This window comes from Gallus gallus, chromosome 6, assembly GCF_016699485.2.
Source record: "Gallus gallus isolate bGalGal1 chromosome 6, bGalGal1.mat.broiler.GRCg7b, whole genome shotgun sequence".
NCBI classification, from domain to species: domain Eukaryota; kingdom Metazoa; phylum Chordata; class Aves; order Galliformes; family Phasianidae; genus Gallus; species Gallus gallus.
This window is the reverse complement of record NC_052537.1, coordinates 23,337,118-23,353,033: the sequence shown is the minus strand read 5'-3', so window position 1 is coordinate 23,353,033 and position 15,916 is coordinate 23,337,118. Positions and strand designations below refer to the sequence as shown.

General features: G+C 44.4%; 1 protein-coding gene across 7 annotated transcripts in view; it reads right to left on the bottom strand.

Annotated features, from left to right (window-relative positions):
- Positions 1–15,885, bottom strand: part of ARMH3 (armadillo like helical domain containing 3) — a 105,534-nt gene extending 89,649 nt beyond the window's left edge. For 2 of the 7 annotated variants that reach the window (XR_005860638.1, XM_040702516.1), the window contains exons 1-11: positions 12,272–12,383; positions 11,771–11,827; positions 11,489–11,635; positions 10,544–10,651; positions 10,085–10,177; positions 9,649–9,723; positions 8,882–8,968; positions 3,760–3,816; positions 2,740–2,783; positions 974–1,034; positions 325–371 (exon numbers count right to left, since the gene is read on the bottom strand). Coding sequence is in view for 6 of the 7 variants with exons in the window: in XM_040702516.1 (XP_040558450.1) it covers positions 325–371; positions 974–1,034; positions 2,740–2,783; positions 3,760–3,816; positions 8,882–8,968; positions 9,649–9,723; positions 10,085–10,177; positions 10,544–10,651; positions 11,489–11,635; positions 11,771–11,827; positions 12,272–12,373 (878 nt within the window). In the remaining variant the exon portion in view is untranslated. Of the gene's footprint in view, positions 1–324; positions 372–973; positions 1,035–2,739; positions 2,784–3,759; positions 3,817–8,881; positions 8,969–9,648; positions 9,724–10,084; positions 10,178–10,543; positions 10,652–11,488; positions 11,636–11,770; positions 11,828–12,271; positions 12,384–13,778; positions 13,949–14,050; positions 14,139–15,412 lie in introns of those variants that run through there. The other 5 variants (XM_015288786.4, XM_046943102.1, XM_046943103.1 and 2 more) reach the window with 5 other exon arrangements.
- Positions 15,886–15,916: the final 31 nt, after the last annotated feature.

Genomic DNA, 15,916 nt, shown 5'->3' with positions numbered 1-15,916 from the left:
ATTTTAAACTCTGCCCCTGCGATCCACTTTTTTTTCATTATTAGCTGTACTGAGCAGTGCACAAAAACACCTATTTTTAGATTTCAACTATAGCTGCTGCTCTCCTCCTGCAGAACGTCTTCCTTGTTACTCACTCTCAAGCAATGTTTTCCTCTTTAAAGCCCTTTCTTTTCAGGGCAGAGGTCTTCACAGACACAACACACGCTTGTCTTTACCACTTGCCCCTTTCATTTGTTACGTTAAAACAGTTCCATGATGGGGGATATCACATTGATCAGAACAGTGAAATGTCACCCATTGTGCAAATAACATCTGTACACTTACTGGACTGATATCTTCTCATCAGCATCTGCTATGAACATGCTGCCCACCTATGGAGAGAAAAAGTATTGCAGAGGAGGAATTTTTGAAAGCTATTGAACAAGAGGGAAGACATAGATTGAACTAAGCCAGAAGTGCCCTGGGAGATGTGTTCTCATCCACAGCACAAATGCAACTTTCCAAAACCAGTGGAATACAACTGGGAAAGTTCCACAAAGGACAGAACAGGATGATCACACACAAGCACATTTTTTTGTTCTTCTATAATTGCACAATGCTTAATCCATCAAGTCACAGAAAAAACCATCGTGTATTTTAAATCCCACCCTTGATTAGTCTGTAGTTCTACGAGAGGACAACAGGGATCGCCTCCTGTTGGTGTGCCCTACAGCATAGCAGTTTTACCTACATCAATCCTAACAGATAGCTGTCAAAACTGAACAACCCTAATTTTTGAAAGCACTTTCCCATCCAGACAGCAATATTGCTCCTCAAAATACAGTTACTTCAGCTGTATTTGGTTTAGATCATATCAATGCATCCTTCCTACAGAAATACTTTCTAAGCTGAGTATTTGGAAACTCTCACCCACCTGCTGAACTTCCAGGAAGTCCTTATTTTAAGAATAGAACAATACCATATCCTTGCTTACCATATTAGTTAGGGCTGAAAAGAAACCACTCTGGTGCTCCTCTTCTTTATCTTTGTATTGCCTGAACAAAGAAATCAGGATGAAGCTTCAAGCTTAGAAAGGTTTTCTTCTCTAAGTCCCCATGCTACAGCTTTATCTGATTAGGATGCAGGTGGGAGAAAGTTCCAACATTCAAAATTCCTTCTTAAGAACCCAGAAGAAGAGAAGGAGAGGATATTAAATTACCTGTTAACTGTTTAGAGATAAACAAAGGGTGCTGAAAGATGTGACTGTGAACAATGTCTGTGCTGTTACATGGGATATATCCAGGTTATATACATACAGATATATACAGGGGTATATCCATGGGACTAACACTAGGGGTGTATCAAAGTGACTGCAGAAATTTTGTCTTGAACTAACCACACAGTATACTACAAACCACATGAACACAGCCTGTAACTACAGGGTACTTTCATTTCAATTATCACCAGCTACACAGTAAACCACACTTTATCAGCATGGCCAGGAGAACCCATGAAGAACATTAGACTGGTTCATGGCCCAATCCTGCCAGATCCTATATTCCTCTCTCCAGAAGATGACAGGTTGGAAGGTGGTTCAACGAACTGCTCTGCTGACAGCTGTCCATTCCTACCTGCCTTACTTCCAGGACATATTAGAAAGAACAAGGATGTTCCTGAACAGTCTAGTAAACGTGACAACATAAGCATCAGACCTACCATGCACATAGACATGGTCCAGAAACATAACAGCAGTCACCACCCATGGCAGGAGGCCCTTGACTAGGACTGCATTTGGAACAAGAAGTCAACAAATAGGTTGGGCACCTCAAATTTAAGCTCGTTGCTTCAGGTGACATTGAAATGGGTTAGCAGAGCCCACACGGCCATTTATTCTGTCTTTCACAAAGGAATCCAATTACACATTCTGCATCACGTAAAGAAAACAGTTCTAAAATTCCAGGAAAGGGAAAGAAAGATAAGCAAACAAACCACAGCCCAAGACAACTTTTGTTAGAATAATGGAAGGTGAGTGAGTGTAAAACAGAAAACCCACTCTGTTAAAGATATTTACAGTTTGTTGACTTGCATCATCTTGCAGGTGTATCCATAACAGATGGAATTAAAACAACTTCCTGGATACTTTTAGAATTCTTCTGCCCCCAAAAAACTTAGGGTTACTCAAGTAAAACTGTCATGTGTTGCCAAATTTTCTGAAGAGATTTTTCCTTAGGAAAACTTAGATATTTTGTATTGTTACTTATTAAACTGACACTGGGAATGTGCCATCCCTCCTGCTGGCTTTCTGGCTCTTTTCTCAGGAGTTACTGCTGTCCACTGTTTGCAAGAGCATACATCTCCTGATTACTTCTGATCTGGTGTGTGAACAACCCTGGATAGATCTGCTTGTAGATCCCGTTTCAGTTAAATAAGACAAGTACCCAGCAAATGATTTATCTTTTCTCCTGGGCCATAAGATTTTACACAAAGTTCATAGAGGTAAAATCCATGACAGGAACAACATACAATTGAAACCTTCCCCTACAGCAAGATCTGTCCTGAAGCACATCAGCACAGCTGGTACAGATGTATCTATACTTACAATGACAACAACTAAGCAGAAGTACCTCAAAGCCTAAAACTATTCCCTGCCGCTCCAGCTGCATCAGGACTGGTAATGGGCTAATAAGTTAACTCAAAAAAGTATGTTGAAATGGAACACAATTGGCATGCATCTGAAAACAAGAGACATTTATCTTTTACCTGTTGTACTCTGATAAAGCCTGGGCGATTACAAGTCCCATTCCCTGCAAGAAGAGTTTTAAGAAGTTTATATTACAAATTGTAATGCAAGAAAACACATTAGCACCCCTGCCCCCAAAGATTCCATAGTATGATGCTAAGAATTTCCCCTGCAGCTGTTCTAATTAATAAGATACACTCATACAACAAAAGCACAATCTAAAAAAAAATAAAAAATAAAAGCACAGAAATTCAAAGTTGAGTATCATTTACTTAAGTTCAGAGGAGAAATTTATTCTCCTTGGGCCACCAGGCATACCTTACTCAAGAAAACTCAGTGAAGCGGCAACAACTCCAGAAGGTGTTAGAGGAAAGATATCCAAAGGTTCAAAACAAAGGCCATAAACACTAATGACCCTGTCATTTCTTGTAAATAGCCTTCACCACCCCACAGTTACTGGTCCTCCTTCTCTGACAAGCTAATTAAATTAACTCAAAATAGTTGTTTTCATCCTTTAGTTAGCACAGAGTTCACTTCATGCCTAAAGGGAAGTTTTCAAGTCCGCATCTCTCCCAGCTGGCAGTGCACTGACACTTTGTATTGAGGCTTAGATACAAAACTTAGGCAATATCTACAGTGTAAAGTAGGACTGGGAACTCTTGATTTGGGAGCTACAGTAACGGAGTTGATGACTTGTAAAAATCCAGTAACACAGCACTCCAGAGGAGATGTCCTCTGGCACAAGCCATCATTGGCAAGCAACAGCAAGAAACACATAGGCATTTGACAAATGTCTCATAGACCAACCTTAGCATGTTCTTTGCTACCTAGTCTTTTAACCACCCCCATCATTTAACTGATGAACAAATTGCCCAAATCCAAAGTTACCTAACATACCACAAGAGGGCAGTTGGGGCAGAAACGCATCACACTGGTGCTCTTTACAGCAGCACTGCTCCCAGGCACCAGGACTGCATTTGCTAACCTCTCACATGGGAGAGCATCCCCAGCAGCACCAAATAATTAAGTGAAATACTCACGTTGAGCGTGGCCTCATCGTCTACGATAGAGAGCTTCACAATGTAAGGATTCACTGACTGCCCAGCAGCAGGAGAGAAGAAAGAAAGCAAACTGGTTTTAAGTTCAGCCTTCACAGAAAAAGAAACCACTGCTATTATCTTTCAAAGGTTACCCACCCACCTGGGAAGAATTTCCCTTCCGTCTCACAAAGCAGAATGCACACAAAGCACCAGAAGTCACATTGCACTGTATGGACACCTTCTCTTTACCTGCTCAGCCAGACAGGCTGCTGATTTCATTGAGAAGAGATGGAGTCTCTGCTCCTTTGCTAGCTGGACTGTCACCCCTGAAAGTGGAACAGCTGTCCTGACAGCCTGTTATCAGTGACACACACGCAGCAGGAACAAGCAGTGAAGCTGGGACTCAACACCACTGTTCTGATATCTCTCTTCTGCAACACCTCACAAAGATCGCTTAAAGGAAGGAGGACTCAGGAAGGCATGACAACATTACAGACTCATCTGCTGCAGGCTTAGAGCGCAACACTTAACAGCTTATGCCACGGAGAGACAGAAGTCTCTGGAGAATATAAATTCCTTGAACTAAGCTGAACAAAGCACACGGGCTCCATCTATAAAGATAAGGCTTAATAATTTAGGGAGCATTTTAGATTAGTAATGTACATTTGTTTGTCTTTGTGTCAGTGCAAAGTTAACAAGGTTGACTTGGAAGTAGGACAGAGAAGAAAAGATTCTGTCCTTGCAGTAAGTCCAAAGCGGATGGGATGAGCAAAGCACAAAGCATGCACCAGATAGAGCCTTACAACTTAAGCAGTTATCTGACTGTTAAACTTCAGGCTTAACAGCAGGTTAAAAATCAGGCTGATCAGAAAACAACACTCACAATCATTCTGTTCTTTGGGAGAATCAGGTTTTCTCTTTGGTCTGGGGAAAAAACTGATCAGAACATCTCAAAGCTCAGTCTGTCACAGCCTGCACTATGTGCTGCCTCAGAACATAACACAAAACTCACACAGAACCCATCTGTGCATGGAGCACGCAAAGAGATTTCCCAGAGGCTGGAGGAGAGGCTCCTATCCCGTAACAATATATGCTCCTTTCTGTGCAACCACGACCTTCTGCCATTTAGTCTACATCAATAAAGCAGAAGCAAAATTCAAAAATTTGTAGTTAAAATATAGCTTCAAATTCATTCTTTCAAATGCATCTTAGTTCTGCTAATTTTGATCATTATGGGAAGAGAGACTCAGGCCAAGCCTCTCCATCCCACAGCTCACACAGAAGACGGGTCAACTTGTGAGTCATGACCAACAAAAGTGACAAAGTTTTTCCAGACAACAGACAGCAGGGCTGTGGTGGATCAGGGGCAATGGGGCTTTCTAAATTCCCAGATAAGCAAACTGAGACATACCACACTGACCAGTGCAAACAGGCTGCCCTGAGACCTCGGTATACATTCCATACCATCACAGAATGGATGGTGAGTGGGTTCCTTGCCACCTCCAGCCTGTGAACAGCTCTTCACGCTCCCACTGTCCTCGACTCCCCAGGATGTGTGCTGCATGTCATCTACCCCAGAGCCAGCAGTTCCAAACGGTTCCTTCCTGCTCATCTGTGATGAACTTCAACAACCTGCAAGTTGTACGAGAGCCTCTAAGCCCCCCTCATATTCCTTGCCTGCTTCCAATCCTGTTATCTCAGTTTCCCTAGCTCTCTTTTCACTGGGAATTACTGCAAAATGTCTGGAAGTCTAAATTACACCTGCCACTCAGCAATGCGTGCAAACACACAACAGCCTTGAAGAGGGGCTGATAAGCACCTTGAAAACTCAAGAGCGTGTCAATGAAGTGGTGACACAAACTTTAAAAAGCTTCCACCTCCAACTGCCTCCAGAAAGAAAATGAAAATATGACCCTCACCTCTTCAGAGAACACACTGCCCCCAAAGAGCAAATATCACAGTATTAAGGTCTTCTCTTCAGCGATAAGGTACAGACACAAACTCCTGGAGTGCAGGAATATTCAAGATGTCCTCTGTGAGCTAACCACCATTAGACACCAATAAGCTCAAAGACACGAAGGCGGAAGCTGGAGGAGATGGTTACCAAGTAATTTCTAAAAGATAGGCCAGTTAAAACCAGATCAGAAACATAATCCCCAAGCGAGGCATGTCACACAAAGTGAGAGCTATGTGAAGAAGCACACAGATGTGGCAGAGGGAGCTGGATCTTCCCTAATGCATCTCAAGCTCTGGCACAAACCTATGGGAAGCAAATCATTGGTAAGAAAATAAAGCAGGAAAAAAAAAACAACAAAAACCAAATCAAGCTACCCATATACAATCTCTAGTTAGATGCTTAACTTTCTTTCATGTCTATAACACAAATGAAGGCCAGAGTCCACTTGATTATCCCCTGCAGGATTTTCCCCCTGAACATTCATTAGGGATGATTCAGCAGCTTTGCCGCCAGCACTGATGAGGCCATCTCCTCTGCAGGCAAGGCATCTTGCAGGGAATTGGAGCTTGAAAAATGACTCTTTTTGTTAAAGAGATACATTCAAAATCATACAAGTTCTGAAAGGACTTTTTTTATTTTAATAATTTCATGACTCCGGTATTTTTAAGTCTCTTCAGCAGCTGCTGGAATCACAGAACTGTAGGGGCTGGAAGGGACCTCTAGAGATCATCTAGTCCAGCAAAGCAAGCCCTCTACAGCAGGCAACTCTATCAAGGCAACTAAATATGAAGGGCTGTCTGACACACTATATGCAGACAGACAAGTACAAAAAGAAAAAGAAGAAAATGTTTTCACTCCTTTCTTTTCAGTTCTGTCTACTGAGGGACACAATACACAATTCTACTAGAAGAAATTAGCACCCAGATGTTATCTAGCAATCAATCTATTTAAAAGTCACTCCTTGATTTATGTTTTAAGTCGCTATTCTAGCAGCCATCCCTTACAATGTTGAGAAAAGGACACAGTGAATACCCTGCGTTGCAGTGTTTCCCCTGCTTGGCATCCTTTGGAGCAGTTAGCTTCACCATTTCCCAATGCAGTCAACTATTTAATGCTCCTTTCATATTTCTCTCACATAGCATCAAGGTAAAAAATACCTTCTGAAATCAGGAATAGGATTATTAAACCAAAAAAAATGCAGCTGAAAAGTACATCGTTGTTACAACTCTTGAGAACGATTAGGTTTCAGATCAGTGACATCTCTTTAAAAGTCCCGTGTAAAGACACACAATTTTTACTTCTAGGACACAAATTACTGAGCAAACCAAGATCACAGCTACGCTGGTAATGAAGACATGGACAGATATTCCCCAGGCAATTGGAAGGGAAACTAGAAAATTATGACTGTATTATTACAGGCATTGCTTGTAGTGTGTGACACTTATAATAGGCAGTGTCAGGCAACTGTAATATAAAACACTTAGCTGAGTTGGTTTCAACCTTACCAGATAAAACACTGAAGCTGATTTTTCCCTCACCCCACATCTGTCTTAGGTTGGATTGGTTTGCTGTCTTTTTGGTTCCTTTTGTAGACATCAGCACAAACCATCAGTTGCTTTGGTTGTCCAGTTTGAAGTCATCTACAACAATGTTTTAGCAGCAACAGACCCCAACATTACATGCCTCAAAAAGCTACTGCAAAGAGCAGAGGACAGCTCTTACGTGCTCACAGCACTCTGCCCTACTCAGGAGATAAACTATAGCACACAGGGAACTTCTCAGGGGTGGGACTAGACAGGTCTATCTCTTCTGATCTGAATGTGTAAATGAATACGCTATCATTAATGAGGAAAGAAGTTACTTAGTATGGTTAGGTTGCAGTTGGACTTGATGATCTTGAAGGTCTTTTCAAACCTGAGCAATTCTATGATTCTATATTTTGCTCAGAGGACACAAGTTGACTAGGTAAGATCTTGGACAGATGTAGCAATCCCAATTTCAATTCAGTTTTCCAGCTGCAGGTGTAATAGCTGCAGTGAGAGCCCTGGTCTTCCCATTCTGTACTTATCAGTAACAGTACCCATCAGATCATTCTCATGGCCCTATGCTGAAACCAAACTGCATGCTCCTGCTCCATGTTACTATGGCACAGATTGAACAGTCTGTAGTTCTGGATTCAGACAACATCCACAGGAAAGGGAAATTAATAGGAATTGCCTTGTCACTGAGAGTACTCTGTGCCTTTACCTTTTCTCCAAGTCTATCCTATTCAAAGCGAGCTCAATTACTAAATCACACAGGTTCTCCCTTCTCAGTTTTTCAACCAAGGAGAGGATATTCCAGAACTTTTCCACATTTTCTACCTGTCAATCTACTCAGAGTAAAAGACTGCTAATTGCAGGGGCATGGGGGGTGTGGTAAGGAAGAAATGAAGACCAGTCATTCAAACATCACTCCTCCTGCAAGGAAAAGCAAACACCAGCTAGGTGTTTCTTGACATTTGAAGTGTTTCTTCTTCAAGGTGATAAGAAGAGCAAAAAAAGGGGGGGGAAGAGGGAATGGAATATGTCACAAAGTAGCACAACCAGTTCATAAAAATAAAGATAAATAAAGCTTCTCAGAGAAGAATCAGGCAAAGGAGAAGAGTCAGATTTCTCCTGGAAATGCTACCGCTCTGATGTTTCAGTTCACTCTTTGGTCACATCTTCAGCATGTCTTCTGGGGATCTACATCCTCTCAGTCTGCCAGTCAGGTTCTGAATCACAAATTCAGTCTGAAGCCCAAGGTGACTGACAACTAATGCTACTGTGGTGATTATAAATAAGCAGTGTCACACATCAAGAGGCAAGCATGCAAGTTCTGCACAACACAAACTCTTACAAGGGAGCCTTCCCTAGAATACTTTCAAAAAGGAAATGAGCATCTCCTAGGTAGTTTCTCATGCATGCACAGAACAAACTGTATATTAAATACACTTGATCATACACACACATCAGAGACAGATACAATTAGCATAACAGGACGGCCCCACAAAGTTTCCGTAGCTTTGATAAAAGCTATGATCTGTACTGCTAAAAAACGTACTCTAGGCCTTCTTAATAACCCAGAGGCCAGTACAAAATAACCAAGAGAAGAGAGATTTCTGTTACCCAGTAGAACACTTACCTCATACTTTCTGTAGTTGACCAGCAAGGCAAGTAGGACAACAGCATCATAGCCGTGCTCCCTGCGACTAAGTGGGCTGGACAGGATCTGAAATAAAGATTTGCATTATTCTTTTCAGGCCCGCTTCAGGAAGCTTGCAGCAACTCTGAGAACACACATGGCAGGAAAATGTACGTAGAAGAGCAAATCAGATCCTAACTGAAAGAGGATATTTATGACTCAGGGAGCATCAATGCTTCTGAGAAACACTGCACAGAGAGAAACTTCCTTGTGTATGCAGGCTTTCGGGACAAAAAGCAAATATATTCCTCAACACCACTGGACATCTCAGTGCAACTATGACATACTGTGTTTTCCCAAATCCAGCTTCACTTGTAAAAAGTATAATTTATCAAAGAGCAGAAAAATACTCCATACATCCACACTGCCTTTGAATCAAGTTCCCCTAGTAAAGGAAGCTTCTGCAAAATTAGCCCATAAATCCATCCAGCTTCCAAGGACAAATGACTCAAGTGAAAATGCCCTAAATACTCAGCAGTGACTAAGAACAACAGACTGAAGTAAGCAGCCACAGATTCTATTTATCTAATTACTTCATTCACTCTAAATAATTGTTTATTTTTTACCTATTCACCATGCTACTAACGGAAGCAGCACACACTGCCAGTTACTTATGCTGCTGAAAAGCAAACATAAAACTGAGAAGAAATACATGGAAGAAGAACAACTTCAGTAGATAGAAAAAAAAACAAACAAAAACAACTTACCTGTAATATAGCTTCAAATATGCTGTTAATCATCACGTACTCCAGGATGGTGTTCTGGCTTATGTTATCTGTCACCTAAGTACAAACACGAGTTGCACTCGTGAACACATTTAAAATCTCAAAGCCTCCCATGATGCTCTGGCTGACTCTAGCAGACAGCAGGGACAGCAGCATTATACTACCAGACTGACACGTTTATTCAGCATCTCTCACTTAGTCAGCCAGTCAAGGGTGTGCCGAGCACTACAGCCAGACATGAAGGGAAATCTGCCCCGTCTTCTACCACTGCCATCTCTAGCAAAAAGCATGACCCATGGACTGTGCACCCCATTTCCTCTGCAGACTGATGCAAGACAGCTGCATGATAGTACTATCAGTAACTGAAAAAGTCTGCTGCATTGGAGGCAGAGGCTGAAAAAGCAGAGCCTTTACTTACCGTCACCAAGCAGAGGAGTAGCTTCAGACACAAGCTTTTCAGGCTTTCAGAACCTTCTGCACAGAGTAGTGAGTCCAAGCTCTCCATCAGATTCTAAAAAAAGAACAATCATGCAATTTCAAATTAACATTTAAAACTGCTTAAAATACTTCTTATAAATTTGAGATTCAAGAATAGCAACACAAAGCCGTGTTATTCCAAAATCAGCAACTGAGCCATGTCCTGGGGCATAACTACTGTATATACATAGCTATGCACCACAGACCATATTAACACCATTGCTTCTCATTTCTGCTTTACGTTAACTACATTTTTATGATTGCAAGGATAACATCATGATCATTCTCCAAGTCCTGCCTAGATGCATGAGAGGTTTTTGTATACACACCTGTCTACATAACACTGCCCCTGCAACACGGCTGCTGTGCAAACCATTTCTCTACATAGGCAAGGCCTCACCTTCATACAAAGCTCTGCCTTATCAAATCCCACAAGCATGTTGATGATGTCAAACCCAGAAGTAGATTTGTTCTTCTGATGGACACCCCGAATCAATGCACACAAAGTCTGCAAACACAATATTCAGAGGATAAGATGTAAGGCAACACCTACAAAACAGCAAAACAGTGATATTTATACAAATAGCATCAGCCTAGAAGGGGCTGTATTTGCTACATATCCTCCACCTCTGTTGTTTCTAAGGAATATACACTGGATTTTGAGAACTCAGGAAAGGAAACAAGTAGAGAAAAATGTATTCGTCCACATTTCTCCTGTCCCTTACAGACTTCCCAAATATGAAATCTATATTCTGCACTTTTACTGTTAGAGCAGCTGGGATGAATGTGTTCACCAAACTGTCAAGAATCAGCTTGGGAACTAATAACAGTAAATGTCAAGACTGAGGACAGTCTCCCATGCAGGGCAAGTGCTGGTAAGGAATGGAAGCTGCTGCTTCTGGGTGATGATTCTTCACAGCTTCCAACTAGGAAGTGTCCAGCAAGGACAGTTTCCTACATAAATTTGACATTCAATTCTCCATTGTTTATTTTAGTTTTGACCCACAAGGAAAGTAAAAAGGAGGGCAAAACAAAGGAGAAAGGAGAAGACAGACAAAGCCACACAAAGTATTCTTGAGCCCCCAAATGACAGCTTGTAGAGAGAACAAGCCCCTCCTGCCCACTCCATTGCCACCTTGAATTTTGGAACAGGTTAGTGTTCCTCAAACATTACAGAGACTACGAGCACACGTAACCTCCATCAACCAGAAGTAGCAACTGCTCTGTAGACATCATTTCTCTTCACAACTAAAGTAGTATGAACACAAGATGCTTGATACCAGAGGCAAACATATTGCCTCATAAGAAACAGAAGAGAGCATTTCCCATCTCTCAGCTGTGGTACCTGTAGTGCATTGACCACTCTGATTGGGTGCTCCTCACCCAGTGCCTGGATGCAGTGCTGAAACAAGCAGTTGATGTTATCTTTTATCTTCATCAACTCTTCCCCATCCAGAGCTTCCAGCTTGCCTTCTAGATATTCCAGGTTGACCTGTCAGGTTAAGAAGCAGATCGTGCATGTTACACAACTGCTGACACCTTAGGAAAGCAAGTCTTTGCACTGACAGTCTGCTATCTCATAGGCAGAACAGCAGCAGCAAATCAGAGGATGTTCAGTTCCTGTTACCTTCATGAGAAACAGCTCCTCCCAAAACCTAGGGTTGCTTTTACTGGGGTCCTCTGTCTGAAAAAGAAAGGAACAGCCAATGAGAGCAAACAATAACAAATTATTCAGGCAGAATTTGAATAAAATCACTACCAAAAGTAGGTCGGAGCCCTTGGATGACCAAATGGTCTAACAGCACAGCAAAGTGTCTACACAGATTCTCAGAAATAGAACAGCAAACAGAAGCAGTTCTCATTTGAGATGTTTCTGTATATTTTCTGGATGACTTTTTGAGAAACACTTGAAAAGCCATGATGTCACACAGATAGCAAATGTTCCTGGCAGACACCAGGATAAATTGACATTAGGGAAGAGAGCAGATTACAGAGTTCTGCATGGCAGCAGGGGAACTTGAAGCGCGTGCCTATGCTGTGCAATACTTACACCATGGGACAAGAACCCAGCAGGAAGAGCCCTCAGCACAAACTACATAAAATTTACCAGAAGTGCCCCAGTCCTTACCGTGAAAATCTCATCATACATCAGCACAACTTTCTCCTTCAGTGGCTTCTTGGAGGCTGAAGATTTCCGGAGCAGCCCACCTTTCTTCTCTGTTTGGGCCATGTTGGACACCCTGAAGAGACCAAGAGACAAAAAACAAAAAGCAAAGGCTAAGGCAAGGAACCTTGAACTTTCTTCAAGGGACATCTATAGCCTGCTTCAGCCATGAAAGATGTCTTCGCTACACCAATAAACTCTCACAAGCGGGAAGCAGAAGCTTTAATAAATATCCCTGATAAGAAATCAGACCAAAAGTCCCATCCAGTCCTATAACCTATTTCAAAGAAAGGTGCTGAAGTTCATCCACAGGCAGATACAGAATAAGCAGCTCATCACAGAACCATGGAATGGTTGATGTTGGAAGGACCACTTGGGATCAAGTCCAACCATTCTGCTCCGAGCAGGGTCACATAGAGCACGCTGCCCAGAATCACATCCAGACAACACTCCTTGGTACCTTCCACAGCAAAAGGCTTTCTAGAAATGCAAACAAGGTTTCCTGTGATTAAGTAATTAGTGTCTAATGCTTCCTGATTACACCAGTGAAAAAGAGAAAAAGAAAAAAGTATAATTCCTATGAAACAAGCTGTTCAATAAAGCAAGAGCCACAGCTGTAGCCTTGAGCCATTTGCAACTGCCAAGCTATTTCAAGGGCTGACAGTCAAATGCATGACTTGCCATGTCCCCTCAGCCCCACATCTGACGCAACCAAAGCACGTCGCCACCCTGGCCTCACAAACATGTATTCCTCTGCAAGCTCAGAATTTTCTGTCAAGCATCGCAGACTGAGCAGCATTCTGACCTCCTCTATCACTGCAGCACATCAGATACTCAGCAGAAAGGGAACGCTGTGCCCTATCATACCCCGAAGCTCCAAACCCTCCTAACCAATACCTCCAGAGGTAACGACATACGTGGAAGCAGCACACCTCAAGCCAAAGCACAACTGAAGTCATGCTCCAAACAAACCACAGAAAGGCTGTGGTGGCAGCTGCACTCAGCCCTGCTGAATTATGCACAGCGAGGCAAGCACACTGCAGATGGCCTGTGGGCTTACCCCACAGCTTTCTGAGTCGGCAGTCATGGAGACAGGTTTGGATTCAGTCTCCAACCCGGACTGCCTGAACACTTTCCACAACCGTGGCACACTCGGATCCATCCTTCTCTCAAAGAGCAACTTCCAGCCACTGCCCAACACCCGTTCCAGATCTATTCTGCATTCTTGCCATTGCAGACAGCTTTGGGCCATCTCAGACTACAACCACGTTCCCAACTAGGACTCCCAGGCTCCCAAAGCCTGCTACAGGTTACTCAGATATCCATGCCTTGTGCCATAAACCTCAGTTCCAAATGGCAGGAAATGTTTGGGGCTGCAAAAAACGCTGCTGCCCCACACCAGCTGTGAGGGCAGGAGGTCTGTCACCATGGGAAAGCAGCAGGGCAGGACAGGGAGGGGGAGATCTCACACCTGAAAAGCTGAGATTTACACAGAATTGGGGCGAGGTGCAGTCTCTTCCAGCTAGGATGGGAACGTGAACAGCTGGGTGGTTGAGAGCCAGTTTGTAGGTGTCAGACGAGAGCAGAAACAGCCCTGGGAAACACTGCTAGAAGAACACATAGGACCTGCTGCTCCGTAACCTGTGCAAACACAGACATCACTCCTGTCATCTATTAGGTCTGCGCAGCCAATTAAGGTTGGAGAAAAGGTTGCAAACTAACAAACGAAAAAGAAAACATTACTCAATCATCTTGATAGCTTCTCTTGCACAGACTGTGTTACGCGTGAACTGTCATGGGAAATGAGACATCACCCTAATTAGAAACGTAACTGGAAACAGAGAGAAACCTATTAAAAACCAAATCAAGAGCGAAGTCACTTTTAGCCCAAGCAATACAAATGTTACCCAACATTGCACAAAACAATTTCCCAACTGGAATTCTAAGTTCCCAAATCTCAAGCAGCCGCCATGCCTGGCACACAACATATCCATCAGCGTGCTTCTAATTGAATCCCAGCTAATGAATCCCGGTGTCAAAACTAATCAACTCACGGCGCTTCTAGGTCAGCGTTCTCACACCAAACGCATCTGTGCACAGAGGGGATCGATGCACTGCTCGGCCCATGGACGCCCAGCACTGCATTTTAGCACTTCTCCTGCATTCTCCAGAAAGATGGAGAAGCCCAAATCCCACGAGACACGAATGCTCGATGCTCAGCCAGCACAGAGGGACCGCGTGACCAACTGAACGTTCTCGTCTCTGTCAGAAGGAGACTTGGGATTCATGTTCTCTCAACCAGGGCTGCACGCAGCGTGGACAAAGAGGACTGCTAGAGGGGAGGATTAAATAACGCTCTTGTTTACGATTCGCTACTCTACAAATGAGCACACGGAGGAGCAAAGGGGGAAAAGTAAAAGTCGCCTTTCATGCCAGCCCTCTATCAGGCTCTGCTTGTTTCATGACCTATGGTGGTCAGGCTGTCCCAGCGGCTTTTTCTTTTCGCCTTATGCAATTACGTTCTCTAGATGTCATAAAGACAGAAACAGGAAACTGTGTTTTGCTAATGGGAGCCTTCTGGGCAGCTGCAGAAAACAGCAGTCAAATGCACAAAACACTCCTAAGCTGCAGAGGTGCCAAACGAACAGGGCGTGGTGATAGCTTTGGAAAACACCGAATGTAGTTAACAATCAATCACCCTTCAAAACACGTTGCATTTGGAAAGAGTGGGTGCCGTTTCCCCATCTCAGGTTCACGTAGCTCATCTGCTCTGTCAATAGGACAGTGCCATTAAGACGCGCTGCTGAGTGAATCCTGTTGCGGTCACTGACAGCACACGGCCGTCCCCGGGGCGGAGAGAAGCACCCGCACATGGGTTCAGAGCCATGCTATGCTGCTGTGCTGCACAGCATCCACGACGTTGAGCAGGAGCTGACAGAACCCCGAGCAGAGCAGGAGTCCCGGCAGCTCAAAGACCAAAGGCAGGCAGGCAGAAGTTGAGGCGGACTCTGCCTTATCTCTCCTCAGCCCCAGCATCAGCTGATCCAGGCAGGAACAAAGGAACCAGCACATCCAGCCACCCGCCTCCCATCCCGCAGCTCATACCAGGCATCCACATCAAACACGTGACAGAAGGAGAGCCTTTCACCACTACCTAGACCGTGAGCAAGGGACAAACCTCTGCCTGTGGTACGGAAAGCTGGGTAGGAAGGGGCTGGCGGGCGTCCCGTGGCCTTGGGACGGCCTGTACAGGCACGCCCAAGGCCACGGGACGCCCGCCAGCCCCAGCGGCCGTCGCTGCTCGGAGCAGGCCGCGCTGTTAGGACGGCCGACCAGAAGCGGCCCCGGCCTGCACCCGGGCCCCCCCCCGGAGAGGCCCAGAGCAGGCCGGGCCCCTCCGCCCTCGGTCCCGGCGGCCCGAGGCGCTCCCGCCGCACAGCGCGGCCGTCGGGACGGCCGTGACGGTGGGACGCGTCCCGCCCCGCGGGGGTGTGTGGGCACCGTGACTCCCCCCCGCCCCCCCTCCCCGCCGCTTACCTGCGGTCCCGCCGCTCCGCTCCGCAGCGCGCGTGCGCCGCGCATGCGCGCCGGGAGGCCCGGCGCCGCGCG